Source organism: Elephantulus edwardii, unplaced genomic scaffold (assembly GCF_000299155.1).
Source record: "Elephantulus edwardii isolate Elephantulus edwardi_28Jun2011 unplaced genomic scaffold, EleEdw1.0 scaffold00046, whole genome shotgun sequence".
NCBI classification, from domain to species: domain Eukaryota; kingdom Metazoa; phylum Chordata; class Mammalia; order Macroscelidea; family Macroscelididae; genus Elephantulus; species Elephantulus edwardii.
Window position 1 is genome coordinate 15,250,004 of NW_006399796.1, and position 17,337 is coordinate 15,267,340.

At 38.7% G+C, this 17,337-nt stretch overlaps 1 protein-coding gene across 1 annotated transcript; it reads right to left on the reverse strand.

The window, feature by feature from the left end:
• Positions 1 to 816: 816 nt before the first annotated feature.
• LOC102843919 (chromosome unknown open reading frame, human C5orf63) lies at positions 817 to 4,336 on the reverse strand. The gene is made up of 3 exons (XM_006886030.1): positions 4,223 to 4,336; positions 1,793 to 1,849; positions 817 to 993 (listed from the first exon to the last, which is right to left on the reverse strand). The coding sequence occupies exons 1-3, from the start codon at positions 4,334 to 4,336 to the stop codon at positions 817 to 819; spliced, it is 348 nt and encodes a 115-aa protein (XP_006886092.1).
• Positions 4,337 to 17,337: the final 13,001 nt, after the last annotated feature.

The following is a 17,337-nucleotide window of genomic DNA, read 5'->3' on the forward strand; positions in this document are numbered from 1 at the left end:
GTATTTTGTCTTTAGATGACAAATCTGTCTACTTATAGTTAGAAGTGATTTTTCCCCAATGGTAAAACTTGATAAAGCTCCTGTCTAATAAAAAGCATAATGAATTCAATTGATAATAATTGAATAACTATCAAAGGCAGTCGTGAAATGTTGCAAATCAATTAACTGACTACTCACAAAGCACACTGATACTCTTATAACATTTTTGGGGCTGTTAAGTCTGTCTTTTGTTTTTCTCAAATGAAGCCTCTTTGGCTAGGATCATTATTCTCTTCTCCTCAACAAAAATTGATTCTAATTTTAAACAAGTATTATTAAATTTCAATGAAATAGGATTCATGCAAACATATTTGTTAAAATATCCCTTTACTGACTGTGCACAGCGCATTAACAATTCACATTCCATTTTATACAGTGAGAAGAACATTTATTCTTTCATTAAAAAGTTAAGCCCTCTAGGGCATCAGCAGAGTATATTACCTATAAACAGTGTTGTCCAATGAATATGAAATGCTTCAACATTAATACAAAAATCGAAAATAAATAAGACAGATCAACCAGATCAACTTTTCCCCCTCCTTCCACTATCCTCCTCCTTGCTGACACACTCTTACCAATTTATATAAAATGTCAACAGGTCAATAGTTCCCATCTTCTATCAATCAGATGAGGATGCCAACATTACTTTAGTACCTAGTTCAAAACATTGTGCAGGGCTTTATAAGAGTGACAGAAGGAGTATGAGGCAGCCATGGTCTTTTCCTCAAGAAAATGCCTTAGGGACAGAGAGGGTGACAAATCAGGAGGACACATTAGTCAGTCTCCAGCATCTTGCTGCTCAAGTTTCAGGAGCTGTTTTTCCAGTTTTGAGATGTTGACTCGATGCATCATCAAAAACTGGCCGTTCAAATGGAAGACAGGGATGTCGAACTTATACCTTTCATACCACGCAGCGTTTTCTGGAAGTGTGATGTCTACCTCCTGTAAAATAAACTGAAACAGAGACACATAAAAGCTCCATATTTTACAGAAAATGGAACAATGCAGTGAATGCAGTGGTATAATGATTTTAAAACATTTTCTAATGCTGAGTTTTAATTTTTTTTTTTTTTTTTTTACGGCCATAGTAATCAAATGCCCGACTTTCACAGTCATAGTCCCTAGTCTTTTTTTTTGGGGGGGGGGGTTTGGCATGGTTTATTGTCCAGCTAAAATCACATGACCATACCTACCCTTCCCTACACAAAGGATGTGAAAGGTTTTTGAACCCTGTATCCTCTGGACCTGAGTTTCAAGGTCTCCAGCATCCAGTTAATAGTCCCTAGTCTTGATCTTGCCACTTTTGTATTACGTATGCTACATTCAGCACCAAGACACTGCTCATTTTTGAACAACAACAACAGAGTCTCCTGAGAATCAGGACAGAGTGTTTTGGTTATGAGAATGGAAAAGGTGTGATGGTATGAAACATGAAAACACTTCCATGGAAATTGCAAAACAGGATAAACGGAATGGAGACAAAGTCTTAAAGAAAGCATGAATATTGCACCTGCTAGTTAACTTTGACTCATATTAAGAGTTAGAGAAAGAAAACCAGTACTGCTCAGAGAAAAACACTTAGGGGTAATGAGTTTTATGGAAATCAGCACTAAAATCTCTCTCTGAAGAATAGAAAGAAAATTTAAATGAAAAATCATTTAATCTCTTTTCCTAAAGAATGGATCTGGGCAGATACTTTATATCACATACAATATCCATTCCATACACATAAAAGCCAAATGTATTATATTACCCTGTTATTGTAAGGCTTGAGTACTTCCTTGGCTTCATCACAAAGGGGACATGGATCCTACAGGAAGAAAAAAAAAGCCATTAAACCTAAAGAATAGCATGTACACACACACACACACACACACACAGATAATACTTTAAAGAACAGTTATCAGGTCAATTACAATGCTTTACCTCAGAATCAAAATACTGCCAAAAAAATCTTGTAAATGCCTTACTTTTTATGGGAGATGAGCTCTCAGTATATTTAGGTTGCTGATTTTTCTCTATATATTTCACTTAACTATACATTTTATATACTTAGAAATACATATATTATACATAAGCACATTTTTATGTGTACATTTGTTACTAGCTTCACCTAACTAACATCTAGGGGGGATTACTTTTCACTGATCTATAGACCTCACTCCTTCCAGGTTTCATGCAGTTGGTCTGACTGAAAGCCCCAGAACAGCTTAGTCTGTTCTGATGGGATGAAGTCAGTATTCCCCCCCTAATAAGTCCACTGGAATAAACAATTAGGATGTCAGAAGACAATGACTGCTCCATCTTGAAAAGGAGGAGAGTTTCTACCCACTTCAGATGATGATGACACAAGCTCTTTAAAGCCTTGACTATTTTCTCATAGGGCTCTCAGACAAATTCTTCATCTGAGGAGGTGGCAAGTTTCAGTGCTCACTGCTGTACTTACACCTACCTTAGGAGTAACATGTCAAGATGACTGAAGGGAGGAACATTTGATTTAGTCTGAGGCAATCAACATTCTGTCCCTCTCGTCTCAGGCTGGTTCAAGGATGGGCCAATCAGGGCAACAGCCCCAGTCAGTAGGAAGTAGGTCTTTTGCTAGCACTGTTGTAAATATCTGATGTGTGGTCTGGGGCTTCAGGTACTGCAATTTTCCATGGGATGAGCTATAACAAGAGTGGATTTAATCCAAGGAGGTAGGGCTAAAGAGATTGGTAACACAGTATCTGAATCAAGCTGCTTCTGAAACCGGAACAACCTAAAAAAACCTTTAAGTTATTCTGGGAAGTAGTTTAGAACTGGAAAAGATTTGATGCTATAGTTTAAGTATCTCTTTAACTGGATTGTGAACTCTGAAGGAGGAGAATGAAATCATTTGTCTAAGGACACAGATCAAGGACTGAGCATATGTATTGAACTGAATAGATCAGCCTGGCTAAGCGTTGCTCGAATTGAAAAATAGTGTGTAACAGCTAGGCCAAGTGAGCCTCACTACCCTTAAGGGATTATTTCATTTTTGTGATTAGTTCTCACATACATTTCACATAGTAGACTCTCAGATGAAATATTCTTGTTCAGTCATTTGCAACAGTGCAATATATACTTAAAGATATGAGAAGTAGTTTACATTATGTATTCTCAGTAAGAAATTCATTTGAAAAATGACTTAAACTTTGTTATTAGATAACTGACTGTTGGATATTTCAAAATTGCTGTGGTGCCAGAAATATGAAAAATCTATTAAAGAGATTTTTTTTTAGTTTAAATTGCTGTATTATTCATTGAAGTTAATTGTATTACCTCAACTTTATTTCTTTTATGATTATAAATCATACAGAGTATGCCACCTGACAAAAGGAAACCAGTATATTCTTACTACAAATTTCAGAGGGGAAAAGAAGCTTTTCTGAGAAAAAAATATCATTGTTTAAAACTAGTGCTAGGTAAGGGTAGGAAAATCAGTATTTCTAAATAACATATTTGTAAACATGTTATAACCCTTTTAAAAATGTATGAGATGGGGAAGACCCTCTATGAGATGGATTGATTCGGTGACTGGGGTAATAGGGATGGGTGTGTCAGAGGCGGTGCGGTTGGCGCAGGATAGAGCAGGGTTTAGAGCTGTTGTGCATAGCGTCGCTATGAGTCGGAAACGACTCAACGGCACATAACAACAACAACAACAACAACATGAGATGGATTAACACAGTAACTGGGGTAATGGGGGCAGGTGTGTCAGAGACAGTGAGACTGATTCAGGATAGATCAGGGTTCAGAGCTATTGTACATGGGCAATCTACACCCTCCACCCCGTGATTAACTGTTTTTGAAAACCTGCCGGAGGGCCAGCTATGGGTTGGTTCCAACTCGATGGCACACAACAACAACAACGTTAAGTCACAGGTGACTCGATGGTATATAACAACATGGGTCAGATGATTAAATATATTAATTTTACCCTGATATTTATAAAATGATTGAGTGTCTGGGTAAGAATTAGAGTTACTACTAATATATGCTGTTGGAAACATTGCAGAGGAGGTCTGATGAAAATTCATTTCATTGCCTTCATTTTCAAAATTTTTCTCTTCCCTAAATGTACAACCTTTTTTTTTTTTAAAAAAAAAAAAAAGCTTTAATGCTTTTCACCTTATAGTAGCAATTTTATTTTTTCACTCTGTACCTTTGTGAATAAGGTCAGCACAGGAAGAGTAGTCTTAGAGGCTGAGACATTTCTCAAGAGGAAGCCCAAGGAGTATTTGCCGAGTTGTATTCTATTGCCTTGAAACCAAAGCATCTTAATTCTGCCAAAAGAAAAACAAACTGGTAAACATGTCTGTCCTATATTTTACTCTTTATAATTTGAACATGATACACTGATACACCGCAAGCTGTATCATTGACTGTGAAGACTTTAGACTTGTTTCTTGGATTCCAGGGGTGTCCGAGGCCCAGATGTTTGACAAATGTCCATGAAGCCTCAATATTTGCTGTCTTTCAAACAAAACAGAATTTACACAGGGGTGTGTGTGGGAAATCCATATTTATTCATGTAAATAGAATAGCAGTGAACTTAATTACTTGGTTTCTGTAAGCGAACGACATGTGTTTGTTCATTTGAATACAGGATTAAATTTCACCTGCACATTTCACCAGCATCACGGAGATCCTGGAATATGTTGATGCTTCCCAAGGTGGTTTTTATTTGCAGAGATAGCCCATCTTATGGGGGAGTATTCAACAGCAGTGCACCACTGCCACTACAAAGAAAACTATTAGTAAGCAGCATGAGTCTCAGCGGAAGGTTCAGTCTCTCTCTTGCAAGATGGATGCCCCTCCATTGCAAGAGATAGGGAAATGCAGAGTAGTACTTTGAGGGGCTATAGTGGAGAATTAGACTGAGTTAACTTGTCAGGGAGAAAATCAACTCAACTATTTAAGAAGTATTTTTAGAGGGGATTACCATCACTTAAAAAAAAACCAAACACAACTAGATACACAAATGCATGAGGTGTTTCTAGGGGAAATATCCTAATAAGAACAACTTGGTAGTAGCAGCATGTCAAGGATTAGGCTTTGAAGCTTCCTCATCCTGCTGCTTTGCTTGCCATAAGACACTTAACACATTCCTAGTTATTCTACTGAGCCGCTAGGTTTGCTCCTACAACTATGTTTAATTTTACTTTTAAAACATATGTGCACTGTTTACATTATCATTCGGAATGAATTCTTGGGATGTTAATTTCTTAACTCTGCTATACCCTCTCACCAACCACATCTATTTCTAGCCCCTGTCTTACCATACTCTGGCCACAAGAGATGCTTCCATATTTGGAATATCTAAAGAACATTTCTCCATCAGAACCTCTGCATTTTCTGTTGTTCCACCTTGAATGCTCTTTAAGTAGCTCCTCCTCACTTGGTCTGGGCACATTCTACCTCCTTAGAGAGACCTTAATAACTAACTACCTGAGTAGTGTTAGCCAGCTTATTACATTTTCATACCCTGCTCCAGATTTTATCCTTCACTGTGGTTTGTTGTTGAAATGTTGCCCAATCCTGTGTCATCAGTACATCACTGTTATGCTTGAGTCCACTGTTAGGGCTGTTGGGCCAATCCATGTCATTGCGAGATCCCCTCATTTGTGCTCATACCCACTTCACTGAACATTATGCCCCTTTCTAGTAATTCAACTACTAGTAACTTTATATATCTTATTACTTTTAGAAGAGACTATGGCACTAGGGATATCACTGCTGATGTCAGATGGATACTGGCTGAAAGCAGAGAATACCAGAAGAATGCCTTTTTGTGCTTTATTGACTATGAAAAGGTATTTGATTGTGTGGATAACAAATTACAGCTAACACTGAGAAGAATCAGAATCCCAGAACACTTAATTGAGCTCATGCCAAAGCTATATATAGATCAAGAGGTTGTTCTCTCAACAGAGCAAGGGAACACTACATGTTTTACTCTCAGAAAGGGTCTGCATCAGAGTTTTATCTTCAGTTCACACTTACTCAATTTGTATGTTGAGCAAATCATTTGAGAAGGAAGCTGGGTTCTAAGAAGAAGAATGTGCCATTAAGACTGGAGGAAGACTCATCAACAACCTGCTTTATGCAGATGACACAGCCTTGCACACTGAAAGTGAGGAGGACAAAGCACCTGCTGCAGAAGATCAAACACTACAGCCTTCAATATGGATTACATTGCAACATCAAGAAAAATATTCTCACCATTTCATCAATAGTCAACATCATGACTGCTGTTGTTAAGTGCTGTCAAGTATGACTCATAGCAACTCTATGAACAATAGATCTGAATCCTTTTATATCCTGTGCCATCCTCACAATCTCTGACATATTTGAGGACATTGTTGCAGCTACTTTGCCAACTCATTTTAAAGGTCTTTCTGTCTTTCACTAACCTTCCACCTTTCCAAGTATGATTTCATTCTCCAAGAAATAGCCTCTCTTAGTAATGCCCTCTCCAAGACATACTTATTTGTTCTTTTGAAGGTCTCTGAGATACTCAGTACTCTCCTCCAAAACCACAGCTAAAAGACATCAATTATTTTTCTGTCATCCTTATTTACTGTCCAGGCTGCACCTTAGTCTTTAAACTGACATCATTGCTCTTCAATAATCTGTAGAGGTCCCAGACTTCATACTATCCCAGTGCAATATGCCTCCCGATCTCCTGACAGCTAGTACCAAGGATGTTGACTGTGGATTCAAATAAGATGAAGTCATGATGTTACCTATATGTTAAAGTACTAAAGTAAGCCTTTCCTATCTTCTTTCATGTCACTTCTAACTCTGATGGGACACCAAATGTGCAGAGTGGTCATTATTTGGGCCCACCTCATATCATAACTATAAGATAGTGCTCCACAGAACATCCTCAAGATTGTGGGCTGGGACGTTGCAGCTGGTTGCAGTCCCTCCAGTACAACCTCATACCTCCTCCCCAGGCTTCATTCCATAGAACGTGACTCTTAATTAAATGTCAGATCTCCACTAGCTTCCAGGCTCCTCAAGCCTAGATTGGGTTTAAACTAATTTTAAACAAACTAGTACACATTGGAGAAAACACTGACCCATATGAAAGAAAAATAAAGATCAAAGGTAAAATACAATCAGTAGCTACCAGGAAAACAATGATCTTAATGATTCTTAAGCTCTTACTTGTTCACTTCTCATAAGATCACTCTACTAACTGCACAATCCTACTAATGCAATTTAAGAAAAGTGATACATTGAGAACTTTTCCAAGAATAGGCATTGTCTCAAGGCAGAAAGTTAATCTACATAATTTAACAATATGCTGCATTGACAGAATTAGTGCCTTCCATGCAAAAGACCCAGATGTGGTTCCTAGTCTATGCATCTCACGTACTGCCATACCCTGTCATTCAAGGCTTGTGTGCTGCTATGATGCTGAACGTGTTTTAGTGGAGTTGTCTGATTAAGACAGACTAGGAAGAAAGGCCTGGCAGTTTACTTCTGAAAAATCAGCTAGTGGAAATCTTAGAACCATAATCTGATCACCATAAGCAAGTGGTTCTACGTAACAGCAGCTAACAATGACAAAGGCACATTTTCTATAAACTCAACAGAATTAACAACCCTAGTGGGTGAACGAACTTGGAGACAAAGCTTGTAAGCAAAGATTTGACTCTACATAAAATGAAAGAATGGGGGAAACTGAATGTTGGCCATGTAGACAGGCTGGCTAGGTGGACATTTTCAAATCACTGGATTTAGAAGGGCCCTATAAGGAGCTCCGGTGGTCAACAAGGACTGGCGCTGTTAACCTAAAGGGGATGCCTCTCTGACTTCAAATCCATCAGTTGCTCCTCGCCTTTTTGGGAGAAAGATGGGCAAATGCCTTCTGTCTCTTTACAGCCTCCAAACACCGCTATGAGTTGGTTCCGATTCAATGGCAGTGAGTTTTTATGACGACTGTGGCACACCCTCAAAGGATGTTGAGTTAAAGTAGCTGTACTACAAATAGAGGAGAAAGCAAATTTTAAATTAGCTTTTTTAAAGATGAAAAGACAGATCTCAGAAGTGAGAAGGATCAGGCAATCTAGGGCAGTGACTGAAGACTACAACCAAGACAAAGAACTATGGCCACATGCTTCTGATGAAGGGCTTTAAGATTTATTGGTGTCTAGCTGGGAAGGGAAGGAAAATGTATTCCTTTTTGACTCAGCTGAGCTGAGACTAAGGTGTTAAGGCTTTTAAAAAAATTCATATTAAAAAAAAATAAATCACATTCACAGAGGAAATCTGTTTCAGTATTTCCAACATGACAAAACACAGCATGTGGTCTTGGTTGCACCCAAGACAAATAAAACCTGTCATAGTAAACAGAGCTGCTATTCATTCCAGATCTGTTGGCATATTTGTTCAGTCAACCCAGAGAGCTAGGGAGAGCATCAGTGATGCTACAACCAATGTATTTACATCTAGTACCTTTTCCACGGTTAAGTCTCCATTTCTACGTGTTTCTAATCACTTAAATATGGCATATTTACTTACTGAGGAATGCATTAGCATTATAGAATTTTACTACCTGCCTTTTTCCCCCACATGCCCTAAGGCACATGCATTTACCATATTTGTAAAGCTAACTCATTTCATTGAAAGAATTATATTTTATAATTGCATTAGAGTTATATATAAATAAAGAAAAAGTATATTATGCCTTCTTTTATGCAGAAATAAGATACAAGGCCAAACTCCTAAACAGTTGTGTCCAATTAATTCTAGAAATGGGAAACTATAATGAAAATATTATACATTCCAACCACAACTTTGTAATATACTTCTAAGAACATTGCACTAACTGTAAACCCTAACAACAATGCTGACAATGTCACATTCCCCGAGTCATGTCTTCTTGAAGTAAAATTTTAATATGGGCTACTCTGTCAATGTGACATTTTCATTAGTTCTATTATTTTTGAACAGTATCTCAGCACTATTAAAAAAACATCCTGAGAGGCAGCCTTTGCCTGTTAGCTCATGACTGCGAGAGGACAACACTTTTTTGATTATGTCATTGAATTCAAGCCATGAATTCAGTGTGCCCTTACTACACACAGAGTTTTATCCTTTGTATTTTGTTACATGACTGTATGATACAAGCAACAAGAGCTGTGTTCATAATATCAAAGAAACACAATTGGGTCACCTTTGTCACAGTCTTAAAAAAAAAGAAAAAGGCAAAAGTCACAAGACTAAAGATTTAGAATGTGCCTAAAACAAATTCCACAGCCTAACAATGGAGATGGTGACTTCCTGCTGTTTCAAGTCTAGGACCGTTCACAGAGGCCCGTGCACCTGAAAGGGAAAGGGAATGTGACCCTTTGAACAAAACTGAGGCTGACTTCAGTGGTCTTTATGATAGAATCAAATACAACATGGGGGGGGGGCGGAGCTGAATTGGACCAATTCAGCCTGCTTAAAGCAAGATAAGGACGATAACGTTCTAGCATTTTCCCTGCAAAGCACTGAAGGGCACATCATTAAAGCAACTGATTACAGCACAGAAAGAAGTCGGGGTTGTTCCAGCCTTTATTAAGGATTATTCATTTCTTGCATGAGGGCCTGCCTAGGCTATGGCTACACATCATTTATGTGTGGTTCTTGAATTCTTCAATCCCTGTGTGAGTCTGATTAGAAGGGAAACAACATTGTCCTCGCCTGAGTAGAGAAACTGACCTTCATTGACCAGAATTTTTATTCATACAAAGAATCCTTGGGACATCAAATCTCTAAGCTCACACAATCCCTCATCAGTGACCTGCAATGTTAGTTCATGTGCAAAATCTGAAAAGTCTATATAAGCTGAGGTACCGCCTTGGTTATTAACAGGTAATGTTGGAGCTTCTTCACAGGAGTGTAATGTAAATTTAATGCTGAGCTGACATTAACCAAACACTATTACTGAAGCTCTCGCTGAACCTGTGCTCCATAAAGAGAGGCTCAGGGCTTCCGTTGAGTCATTTGTGCCATGTGAGATGTTAAGTGCTCCATTTCACATTCATTACTATCTAAGTATAATGGTTCCTATTTTTATCCAAATGACAACACACACACACACACACACACACCTCTCTCTCTCTCTTTGAGGAACAAAACCCATTATTTTAGACAACTGCAAGTATGTAATGAGGTGGAGTTCCTCTTAGGGGACTCGTCTGGGTCACTGGGCTTAACCACTCCAGGGAAACAGGATAAACGATGCACCCCCCTCCCCCCCGGCTTCCTCTGAGCATCTGGCCAGTCAGTTCTGTCCAAGGCTCTCTCCTAAACAAATGGGCGCCTAGCCTGATATCTTGGATACAAGGGTGAAGAAGCACAGTCCCTGTGGATCTAAGAGTGAAAAGAAAAAGGCAGAGTATAGAGACAAAACTGAAAATTGAGTAGGTGCTTTGATGAAACAAGTTCAAGGGGCCAAGCAGGGGTAAAATGAGGCCACAGAAGTAGAGATCCTGACTGGCTGGGGCAGGTGGGATCTCAGGTACATTACCAGCATCTGCAGCGCAAGCAGCCAGGGGAACTGGCTAGGGGGACTGCAAAGAGGTGAAGCCAACTCAAGAAGTGGCAACAAGGGTTCCAAGTTAACTACTTACCTTTGGGCCCAGGTGCACGGGGTAATGGGCTCAGCTTCATTCTGAAATCATATTTAAACTGTAATTTGCTTACACATAGCGCACTTAAACCACAAGTTGGTTTACATTATGCCTCAGCCCTGGAGAATCAGAGGCAGTTCCTCATACTTCATGCTTGTCACACTCCCTGCAGCCTTTACTTTCAGATTTTTATGCCAACAAGTTCCAGGGGGCAATAGAATAGAGAGGAAAATGCTTCTAGAAAGGAATGATTGGTCACATGGGTGCCTAAAGACAAATGCTTTTTGTTTCCTTTCAAATTATTACCATGACCGCAGATTTCCAAGTATCTGGATGTCTCTAATCCTCTGTTTGTACTTAATGCACGACTCTATGAAAATGTTCTTTAACTGTTTGAAAGATGAGGCGTGCCTATCCAATATGTAATCATTTCATTGAAGGTATATGGTTTTAACATATCCACTACTTAGTAGATGTATTTCCTCTCCGTCTCCTAGTACACAATAAAATGAAGAGGTGATAAATTTTCTTCATTTTATTTGGTTTTTAGCTCATTTCTTTCCCTCCCAGATGATGCTGCCCCATAGAGAAATAAACTTTATACAGACATAGACATAACCACTAGAATGAATACAGAGAGGTATTTCCATGAATTCCAGAGAACAGGGTTGAATGCCAAACTCATTTACTATCAGTGTTGCTAGGCTTCAGAGTTTTTAGTAAACTAGCAATACCATCCTCTTGTTTCACAGTGGGAAAAGAGAGGTTTAAAATGACTAGACGATGATTTCAAAGCATGAGGAGTTAAACGTAAGTTAGATGTCTGATACAGATTAAACAGGGGTATATGAGGGACAACATCAAAGGCTATCAAGGAAAATAAGAGAAAAGAAATGTACTATGGATTGGAGGCGATTTCATTAAAAAACAAACAAAAAACCATTCTGAATCACTGAAGACCTGGGTACATATGAAAACAAGCATTCTAAATTTTGAGTTAGACACAAAGGTGCAGAGGTAGGATAGCCATGCCCTGTTGGGAGAAACTTGAATGGTGTAAAGAGATTTCTGTTGACAAACAATGGGAAACAGTTTGGAAGGCAGACTAGGAAGTGACTCTGCAGGGTCTCTAAAGATGGCTAAAAAATGTGTGACTTGTATATGTTCTGGGTACTAGTGAAGTATTTTTAACAAGAGAATGAAGGGACAGAGTCAGTGTTTTAGAAGCTTAATCCAGTAACAACATATATTATAAACTGCAGGAGAAAGGAGAGTAGAGGTGGAACAGAGGTAGGAGGTGAGTTACAGTAATACTGGTATGGGAAGAGAGCCTTTCATTCATTCAGTAATTGTCTGGTTTCCATGTAACAGGTACTATTATAAGTGATGAGGTACAGTAGTGAATAAAAAAGCAGAACAGCTGCCCTCATGGGGTTCACATCCCAGTGAAGAGACTCTTTAATGTCTGGCAGTATCAGAGTGCAGTGTGGGAGGGGCGATAGTGACTAGGGCAGGCTCTTTAAAGCAGGGAATGCTGAACAGCTATCATGTGAAGGGAGAGAAAGCAGCAGGCTCAAAGGCCCTGAAAAGTGGTTAAACTTGGCTTACTGGAAGAAACAGAAAAGGTGCTGCGGTTGAAACACATTAGACAAGGGGAGAAAATGGGGTTTAAAAAAGATTATCAGGGGTCACGTGATGTAAGGGCGTCAGGGTTATGTAACAGCCTTATAATTTTTATTTTAAACACAGTAAGAAATTGTAGAGGAGAGAAGTGACATGATTTCATACACAGTTTAAAAGATTGCTTCGATTATAGTGTGAGAAATTGATTGCTGGGGTCTTAAAAGTAGAAGTGGGATACAGACGGGAGGTTTTAGGTAATCTGAGTGAGAAAGGATAATGATATGGAGAAGGGAAAAACAGAGTCAACAAACAGAATCTGTTTTTTTGCCAGTGGAACGAGTACGAAGAATTAAAGAAAACATGACCATCAAGACTAAGTTTCTGGTCTTGAACTTCTGGATGTGTGGCATTACCATTTACCAAATGAGGCAGAACAGGTAGAGAGATGCATGGAACCAAGTGGTTGGTCTGGAACACGACAGAGCTCAAGGAGAGCATGACAACCACAGGTTTGATATTTAGGAGAGTACAGGGCTGAAAATAAAAACATGAGAGTCCACATTTGAGGATTATATTTATAATTTGTGGAACTAGATGAGACAATTTAATAACTTAGGAAAAAAAGATTTCAGGAAAGAGCCCAGAGGTAATCAATATTTAACTTCAACACACACTTACTGCCCTTGAGTTGATTCCTATGCAAAGTGATCTTCCATTGGTTTTTCAAAGTTATAAATTGTAAACAGAGAAGATTGCCTGTTTTTCTCTAATAGATTTACTGGTGGATTCAAACTGCTAAAGAGGTGTAGCCTTTGGATTAACTATGATACAGATTTTGGATTAACCTGGTATAGACCATGCCATCAGAGGATGACAAGAGAGTCCAAAAACAATGATTTCTAAGGTAGAAGGAAAACTAGAACTGTGTCATTACAGAAACCAATGGAGAAAGTGTTTCCAAACAGAGGAAATGGTCTATTGTCTAGCAGAGTGATGAGGGTTTGGATGAGAAGAGGAATAGAGAAATAATCTATGATAAATTCGATGAGATACAATACGTATAGCATCAAAGGAATTAAATCTTTCAACCAGTGCCTACCCTTAATAAACTATGTTGTCTGATGTGTGCCTAGCATGAAATCTTAAGCAAAAGGAGATGCAGCTGGTGAGGCTGAAAGGTGAAGACAAAAGTTAAATTAGTATCTAAAGATGAATAGTATATGTAACTTACTATGTATGGACTACACTGACTCATATAGGCAATCTCCTCCTGTATGATTAACTGTCTCTGAAAACCTGCGAGAGGACCAGCTACCAGTCTGTTCCGACTCTATGATACACAACAACAACAACAGGGAGCTCTGGTGGCCTAGTGGTAAGAAGCTGAGCTGCAATCCCAAAGCATGTGGTTCAAATCCGCCTCCATAGGAGCAGGATGGGCAATTTCCTTCTGTGCAATTAACTGCTTCTGAAAACCTGCTGGAGGATCAGCTATGGGTTGGTTCTGACGCGACACTATACAACAACATTATTGTTAAAAGTAAAGTATTGCTATTAATAATAGTATTAAATGTATTGACTGAACTGTGCTTCTACTAGTATCAAACAAAAGATTTAAATCTCTACTTATAAGTTTCAGAAACAGAGAATCACAAAATGAAAAAAAGAAAACAAAACACAGAGCTGAACTTCTCAAACTCTTTCCCTGAGAATGTCTAAATCTTAAACCAAAACCATCTCTTAGCATCTTCTTAACATAAAACTAAACAACAGTTTAGCCTACCTAGTAAAAAAAAAAAGTCTGTCTTAACATTATGCTCTTTTAAGAACTATCTACATAGGATCTAACTGACACCAGCACTGGAAAGATTAGACACAAACCTTAGGGCAATGAATTTATGTTAATGGGGGGAACAAATTAGACAAGGAGGGTGAAGCGGGTTGCACAATGCAAATAATATAATCAATGCCACTGAATTATACATGTAGGAAACCGTTGAATTGACTGTATGGTTTGCTGTGTATAGCCTCAACAGGTTTGTTTTTCTTTTAAAGGAACAAAAAAGAAATAGCTGAAAATTTCAGATTATAAGTATCAATTAAATAAGAATTTCTAACACAAAACAATAACTAAAAATCCAAGCCTACTGCTGTCAAGTGGATTCCAACTCATAGTGACCCTCTACTGGCATCCCAGGCTACAAATCTTCACTGGAGAAGACTGACCATCTTTGTACTGAAGAGTAGCTGGTGGATTCAAATTGTCACTATTTAGTTAGGGCCCAATTTGTAACTCATTAAGACAAAGTATCACTAATTAAAGATATAAAATATTTGTGTGCTACTAAGGATGCCACTTGCTGTCTTTGTTTCAACTGCCATGTTTTAAAAAAGATACAGCTCTGCATGTGCTCATTAGTCTAATGCCAAGACTCTGGAAGACAAGCTACCTGACCAACTGGCTGGAAGAATTACATATTTTTTCCCCATTCCAAAAAAAGATGATTCACCAGAATGTGGAAATTACAGAACAACATAACTAAGATCACATGCAAGTAAAATCTTCCTGAAGACTAACAGAAAAATAGCAAGAAGTTATATCCACACAGAACTGCCAGAAAACCAAGCTGGTTTTAGAACAGTCTGTGGCATAAGATTATCACTGCTTGTGTCACATGGATCTTGGCTGGAAACAATACCAGAAAGTTGTTTAATTAAGCTTTTTTTGATGATGCAAAGACATTTGACCATTTGGATCATAACAAATTATAGATAATAATGAGAAGAATAGGGAGGTTGGAATCAACTGTCCTTATGTGAGACCTATAGAGAGAACTAAGGTGCATCTGATTCAGGGCATGGTCATTCCGATCACTTGCTATGCATCTGAGACTGGACAATGAGGAATTTATGCCTGTGGTGTGGGAGAAGAGCACTGAACATCTTATGGATGGCCAAAAGAATAAGTATGTCTTTGAGGGGTGTGGCCAGAGTGCTCTCTAGAGGCAAGGAGGATGAGACTTCACCTCACATACTTTGGACATGTTGCTAGGAAGGATTATTCCTTGGTGGGGGACATGATGCTGGGAAGGGTAGATGGTAGGCAAAGGAGAGGAAGACCCTCAACCAGGTGCATTAACACAGTGACTGCCACAATGAGCTCTTGTGTGTCAGGAAGTGCGAATATGTCACAGGATGGGATGGGATTCAGATCTGCTGTTCATAGGGTCGCTATGAGTCATATCAGTCCATGGTGTATTCAATACTCTTCTCCAACACCACAGCTCAAAGGCATTAATTCTCCTTCTATCATCCCTAGTCATTGTTCAGCTTTCTGATGCACAGCATGTGATTGCAAAGACCATGAACAGAATCAGGCGCACTTTAGTCTCCAGAATGAACATCCTTGCTCTTCAGTATTTTGGAGAGGTCTCTGATAGCAGACTTTCTCAGTGCAATGTGTCTTTTAATTTCCTGGCTGCTGGTGCCAAGAGTGATGACTGTGGACCCAAGCAAACTAAAGCTGTTTACAATCTCAATCTCTTCTCAACATTAAGAAAGTAAAAATCCTCATCACTGGCCCAATAAGCAACATCATGATGTTGTTGTTAGATGTCATTGAGGAAAATACAACTCATCGTGATCCTATGAACAACAAATCTGAACTTTGCCCTACCCTCTGTTAGGACATCATGATAAATGGAGAAAAGATTGTAGTTGTCAATAATTTCATTTTACCTCGATCCACAATCAAAGCCCAAGAAAACACCTATCAAGAAATAACAAGATGAGTTGCACTGGGAAAAACTGACTGTTATAGACCTGTACCTTGTTAAAAAGAGCAAGGATATTGGTTTAAAGACTAAGGTGCACTTGATCCAAACCATGGTATTTTCAATTGATTATTATGAATTATGGTGTTGGAGAAAAGTACTGAATAGACGTCTCACTGACTGGCAAAAGAACAAACAAGTCTACTGGAGGCCCTAGTGTCACAGTGGTTAAGCAGCCAGCTGGTAACTAAAAGGTTGGTCCTTTGAACCCACTGGCTTCTCTGTGGAAGAAAGATGTGGCCGGCTGCTTCAGCAAAGATGAGAGCTGTGGAAATCCTGTAGGGTCACTATAAGTTTTAGTTGGTTTGATGGCAATGAGTTAGTTTCTGATTTACAGATATCTGTGAATTTAGATAAGATTTGACATCTAGACTAGCAAATATCTTGGCACCGAAAGTATAAGCCTCAGTTTTTACTGAAATGGAAATGCTACCCCTTGTCCTGTTAGTTACTGCTGAATTGGCTCCAATTTACAGCAATCTCATGCTAATCTTATCTGGTCTGGTGCCATCCTTATAATCATTAGTACTCTCATGTCTATTGTTGCTAACACTGTGTATTTTGATCACATTTCAACTGCTTGTTGGGATATGTCATCAAGTCAGAACAAACTCATAGCTGACACTCCAGTGGATTTTCAAAGCTTGTAAATTACATGGAGAAGGTTGTTTACCTTTCTATTAAGAGACCAGCTGGTAGATTCAAATCCTGTGCCTTCAAACTGAATGTTATATTCCAACTTCTTGTAGTTGTTAACTGCCAACAAGTTCAGTACAATTAATAATGACCCTGTGAAAGGCAGGTATGATGCACTCTGTCCTATCCTATGCCATGCTTATCATCCCTAAGACACTGGAACCCAATGCTGCAAATACTATATCAACTCAACTCACTGAAGGTCCTATTTTTTGCTGGCTCTTCACCTTTCCAAGCATGTTAGAAGGTTCCAATAAATAGCTTCTCTTAGAGAACTATCCAAATTATTGAGGAATTAATGTTATCAGTTTGAGGACTAAGGTGCATCTGATTCAAGCCATAGTCTTTCTGATTACTTGTTATGTATCTGAGAGCTGGACAATGAATAAAGATGACTAAAGGAAGAGATCTATATTTGTTCCCATTCCAAAGAAAGGTGACCCAACTGAGTGTGGAAACTACAGAACAGTGTCATTGATTTCACATGCAAGCAA

Excerpts from the sequence above, each read along its gene's own strand:
- LOC102843919 (XM_006886030.1), bottom strand. The coding sequence starts at position 4,336 with ATGCTTTGGTTTCAAGGCAATAGAATACAACTCGGCAAATACTCCTTG. Across the intron at positions 1,850-4,222 it reads TGCTGACCTTATTCACAAAG|GATCCATGTCCCCTTTGTGA; the intron begins GTACAGAGTGAA and ends TTCTTCCTGTAG. Across the intron at positions 994-1,792 it reads TCAAGCCTTACAATAACAGG|TTTATTTTACAGGAGGTAGA; the intron begins GTAATATAATAC and ends TCTCTGTTTCAG.